Source organism: Octodon degus, unplaced genomic scaffold (assembly GCF_000260255.1).
Source record: "Octodon degus isolate 3935 unplaced genomic scaffold, OctDeg1.0 scaffold00037, whole genome shotgun sequence".
Taxonomy (NCBI): domain Eukaryota; kingdom Metazoa; phylum Chordata; class Mammalia; order Rodentia; family Octodontidae; genus Octodon; species Octodon degus.
In genome coordinates this window covers 3,822,855-3,828,501 of record NW_004524613.1, presented here as the reverse complement: position 1 = coordinate 3,828,501, position 5,647 = coordinate 3,822,855, and the positions used below count along the sequence as shown (strand labels likewise).

At 41.4% G+C, this 5,647-nt stretch overlaps 1 protein-coding gene and 1 pseudogene across 1 annotated transcript in view; both read right to left on the bottom strand.

Moving 5' to 3' along the window:
• Positions 1-2,900: 2,900 nt before the first annotated feature.
• LOC101588726 lies at positions 2,901-3,327 on the bottom strand (annotated as a pseudogene).
• Positions 3,328-4,502: 1,175 nt separating this feature from the next.
• Positions 4,503-5,647, bottom strand: part of LOC101562436 (vomeromodulin-like) — a 15,132-nt gene continuing 13,987 nt past the window's right edge. The window contains exons 13-14 of the mRNA XM_023714916.1: positions 5,187-5,263; positions 4,503-4,661 (exon numbers count right to left, since the gene is read on the bottom strand). Coding sequence (XP_023570684.1) covers positions 4,638-4,661; positions 5,187-5,263 — 101 coding nt within the window. The 3' untranslated portion in view covers positions 4,503-4,637. The remainder of the gene's footprint in view (positions 4,662-5,186; positions 5,264-5,647) is intronic.

Here is a 5,647-nt window from a genome sequence, read left to right as displayed (position 1 = left end):
TTATCCAGCTGCGTCTGGCTTAGGTCTGGCTGCTGTGCTCAGCTCCTTCCCGCTGCGGACCTGGGCTAGGATTGGGTCTGGGGGTTCTCGGAACTCGGCAGAAATTCCTACTTGGCGGGAGGGGTGGGGGAGGTAAGGTGGAGTGGTGGGGGGCGGCCCAAGGGGCTGGGAGAGGGTCCGGCCCACGCTGCGCCTGGGCTTGGACTGGTCCCGCTGACGCAGGTTAGCAGGAAGCTCTCCACACACTCACCGGACCTGGGCTAGGACTGGGTCTGGGGGTTACAGAAAGTTTGCAGAAATTCCTACTCCCCAGTGTTGTTTAGAGTGAGACATTGATGTCAGCTGCAACCCCTTGTGAATATCCAAAATAATCACTGAACTGTATACTTACTACGGTGAAGTGAAGACTAGCTTTGCTGAGTGTGGTGGTGCCTGCCTAATAATCCCGCACTCTGGAGGCTGAGGTAGGAAAATTATCATGAGTTTAAGACTATCCTGGGCTACATAAATGAGTTCAAGGTCAGCATGGACTATATAGCATGACTGTTTCAAAAAAAAAAAAAAAAGACAAGAAAAAAAGACTAGCAATACGAAAAAGAAAACTGATTATAGATAAGTACTGTTTGTTATTTGGATTTTTTTTTTTACCACATGTATGCATTAAATTTTTTTTCAAATCAAATCGCTAGGACAGTTTCAATAATTAACACACTGCATACATTCTTCTTAGTGGTTAATTGCTGTACAAGATGTGGACCTGACATCCTATTTACAAACACCATTAGAACAAATCATTCTATTCGTTAACAGAATGTAACTATATATCTATCCCAACCACTTTGAATACACAGATACAAAATGGACATTCATCTGTATACCCTTTTTTTGTTAAGTTTCATTATTTGAATATTATAGGTGTGTAAACGCAGCAAAATATTCTAAAAGAGTCCAGTAGCCCATAATAGTATTAGGTCTTCTGCTTAACTTGCAATGTCAGAAATTGTTCACCTGGGTCCCCCACAGCTCAACATAGCAGCATGGTTTTATTTCTTATATTTCTCTTTTCTTTTTTTTTTGAGACAAGATCCTGCTTTGTAGTTCAGGCTGGCCTCTAACTCGCAGCAATCCTCCTGCCAAGTGCTGGGATTACTGGCATGTGCCAAAACACCCAACTACAAATAAATATTGAAGAAACAGAAGTTACTTAAAATGAAACTTTAAGGGGCAGTGGTGTAGCTCAGTGATAGAAACATGTACTTCGCATGTGGAAGACCATGGTTACCATGATGGCATCCACAGTACTATAAAGTAGTAATGATGAGGATAATGATAAAACTTCAAAACTTGCTATAAATGCCTTTTTTTAAATAAAGTATCAAATTTATTTCATATTTAATTTTTAAATTAGAGCTGTTGGATAATGACTTACAATGTATCATTAGAGGTACAGTAAACATTAATAAGGTATTAAATGCTACAGTAAATAAAATTACTGATGGGCTGGTGAGATGGCTCAGTGGTCTAAAGCACCTACTTAGAACAAGCTTAGCAAAGCACAGGGACCTCGGTTCAATCCCCCAGCACCACATGCCAGCCAGCTCCGCCCCCTGGTGGGCTGAGCTGGCCACACACACACACACACACAATAAATAAATAAATAAATAAAAATTAAAATTAAAAAAATAAAATTACTGAATTATGCATCTAGAAAAGTCATGTTTAATAGTTGAAAGTTCTGGTTATAGTTAATAATTGAAAAATCCTTTAGTCTAGACCTAACTATAGTACATCCTTATTTTAAAATAATTTATCCTGTTTGTGCAATTACTGTTATGCCCAACAAAATTTTTCCTACTTTTCGGTCTTTACCACTTAGGCAGTATGGCTTACATGTGAGCTCTTTCAGAGCTCCTTAAACAAAAACAGAGTAGTAATCTTCACCTCAACCTGTCTGAGCAGAAGTACAGGACGTCATTACCATGAAAGTTAAAACAAAGAATGGAACAGAAAACAAGTGTTATCTATATAATGAGCAAGTTATCTGATAATACATTTTGACTTGGAATATTAACTTGGACACTTTAACTGTGGAATATTTCAGTTTTAGCACAAGAAAAAATGCTTGCAAGGTATTACAGTGCTTGGCATTTTTACTGCAAGTGTTAAATCAGCGTTACTCAACAACTCATCTCTAAGAAAGAGGCAGTATTTATAAGTACAAAAATCATTACATCTAGTAGATGGAACTATACATAGACAAAACAAGACAACATAAACAAGACAAAAAATAGGTTTAAAAACAATGCAGAATGTCTTGATGATAACCAGTTGTCTGAAAAGCTAAAATCAGAAATAGATGTACTTGTTAATATTACTTTGCTCTGAAAAAGTTAGAATGATTCCAGGAAGTAATGATTTAAAAAGAAACATGTGATTAATATACTGTCTCTTTTAAGCCCAAGCAAACTTTCACTTCAAAGAGGGCAAATTTGACTTTAACATTCTTAAAAGTACAGGACTCTTAAACCATTATCAAATTAAAAAAGTCATTTGTTTCCACAGGGTATTTGTATTTTAGAACATAGGTTAAAAAATGGCAAATCACTAAGTGAGTGCCAAAGAATTTGTACTACAGGTTGAATATTCCTTTTCTGAAATGCCTGGAACCAGAAAGGTTTTAGATGTTTTCACATTTTGGAGTATTTGCATATACATAAGACATCCTGAAGCTATCATGTTTTCTGTAGCCTGGAAAAATGCTTTTAGTGCCTTTGTATTTTGCTCGAGAACCATCAGAGGTCAGCTGTGGAGTTGTCCACTCGCGGCACCACATCCGTGGGCACAAAGTTTGGGATTCCAGAGTATTCTGGGTTCGACATCAGTGATGCTCATTACAAATGTATACTAAATGCCAGTGGTCACCAACAAACATCTATGCCCAGGCCTAAAAGTTACTACAGTATCGAGGTCAGATTCCAGAATGATTCTTCTACATGGACAGTAATAACTTCCATAAAGTGCAAAGGAACCTTATGGGGTCCTTCCAAAGCTGTGTAATTTCCCAAATGACTTTTTTTTTTTTTTTTGCTTTTAGAGTCTATTCATCCCTTCACTCTCTTTTCAGTCGTTTAGCTTTTGCAATATTTTCTTGACGTTTTTGTTTCTCCTTTTGTTCCTTCTCCCGGGCTTCAATCATCTTGGCCACGACAACACCACACTTGCTAGGAACAGTGGAGTAAGGGCCAAAATAACGGTTGTAAGGAAACCATACAGGTCCTTTGCAGCCCATTCCACTACGTATTCCGCCCAAGCCTTTACATCAAACATCTGTGTAGCGGTCCTAAGAAAACTTATGCTTGAACAGCGATCTCTAGCTGTCCCCGGAGCCAATCAACTTCAGGTGACCCCGGCTGGCAGCTGTCTTCTTTGGTTTGAAGGCACTCTCAGAAGTTTAAATTCCCTTCTTCCCCCGGACAGCGCAGCGGCGCAGGAGCCTCGCGCGCCCCTGGCCTCCGGTCCCGGGGGTGCTCAGCGCCGGCCGCGTGGGCCTCCCAGGACAGAGCCCGCCCCCCCGACATCGCGCCCCTGACCCCCGCTCAGCACTCACCGCCTATAAATGCCTTTTAACTAAAATGCTGAAGAACAGTAACAAACATTCTCAGTACAAGATGGACCCTGAAGGGCCGGCCAGATAGCTCAGAAAATTAGAGCACCTGAGTTCTGGGATTATAGGTGTGTGCCACCATGCCCAGCTGGGACAGATGCTTTAGGAGCTGAATCAACAAACAGGATTTGGTATGTTGGTGAGAGGAGGGCTTCAAGAATGATTTCCAGGTGTCTGGCTATGAAAATGGCATGTACTATACTTTTAACCACAGCAGGATTGGAAGGTAAGAGGTCCTGGGTTTGGAGAAAGCAAGATTTTAGGTCTAGGCAGAAATCTGAAGGTAATAGTGTGGTTTGGCCTTTGTTATCTGGGGGTGCTGCCCTCTGCTGTGAGGCAAGTTAGGCTGGTCTCCAGGCTCCTACCTTAACCTCCTGTTCATAGGTGTGCCCCAGAACCCCACAGCCCTCCTGCTTGGCGCCATTTCTGAAAATCTTCACTACCTCCTGATGGCATCATGTTAGGAAACAAAAAGAGCCTTTAACACATGGGCTTTTGGCAGACCTTCCAAATCTACACTGTCATCAGAGTGGAAAGGGACAGAAACACCGGAAGAACAGTCTTCATCATCCTTACAATTATTCTTCAGTGCACTAAGTAAGTGGGTTTTGTTACCTTGTCATTCACATCATTAGGGTTTCTCTTTGGTCCTAAGTGTGTTATTTGACTAATAATAGAAAAAAAGATCTCTATCCTTTAGAATTGAAGACAAGAGACTCATTTTTGCATGCAACAGGTTTATTAATGAGTTGATTAGAGCAATGACCAAAATCCCTGAATTTTTGCCTTTCTGGCACTTGTTAATTCAAGGCAGTTGGTGAAAATTCCGAAGGGATAATTGACGTTTTAAGAAGACTAATTCTACTTGGTTTCTTAATCATAAGGATGTCTTCAGCTCAGTATTTCATAAGACAGTTTTAAAGAATGTTTTTGCTTTCATTCAGAATATTGCCTGGCTTCAGTTATGTTAGGTTCAGCTTACTATGAGCAGATCATTCTGTGTGGAGATAAAAGAACCAGTTATAAGGGACTGGGGATATAGCTCAGTGGCAAAAGTGCCTGCCTGGCAAGCACAAGGTTCTGAGTTTGATCCCCGGTTCCAGAAAACAAAACAAAACCAAAACCAAAACAGCCAACCAACCAACCAAACAAGAACCAGTTATGTATGTAAACGCATAAGCTGAGGGCAGGCACGGGCTGAGGCAGCAGCGCAGTCTGCACCCTGACTTGCTTCAGGCATGGGGATGTGGAACAAGTGTGGGCTGGCTGTTATCAGGGAAGGAATTAACAAAGATTTGGTAGGTGGAGGCTTCCATGCAGATCCAAAACAAAATGGATTCAGAAATAGTAGCCCCAAGAGATTGATTCTGGTGTCATTGTTTGGGCCCTGCATTAAGCCTGTGTGAGGATCTAAGTGCAGAATACATTTTAGTGCAAAAGGAAAATATTTATAGAGTGTGTTGTCTAGCATGCGTGAGGCCCCGAGTCCTATCTCTAGCACCGTAAGAAAAGTGTTTCTTACCGATTTTGTTGCTTGAACATCGCCAGTTACAGGAAATAAGAGTACACCTGTTGGTATATTCCAGTTTGCAGCTGATTCTGAAACAAAAACCATATTGTGATATGAGTTGAAGAAAACAACAAATAACTTGGGTGGCCTATTTTAGTCAAGTTAGATGAAGAGAACTCTGGATAGTAGAGAAAAATCTCTCCCTAGCCCACTCAGGAGAGTGACTAGGATAAAGACCTACAGGGTGTCTCGCAGTCTGTTGGGGTGGGAGGTAGTGGGAGTGGCAAAGCAAAGAGACTCCAAAACCATGTGGACACTGGTGGGTCTCCCAATGTTGATGCCAATGTCGATGATCCTGGCACATCTGATCTTACTACAACATTACAAGAGTGAGGGGCTGGAGAGATGGCTCAGTGGTCTAAAGCACCTACTTGAAACAAGCTTGGCAAAGCACAGGGACCGCGGTTCAATCC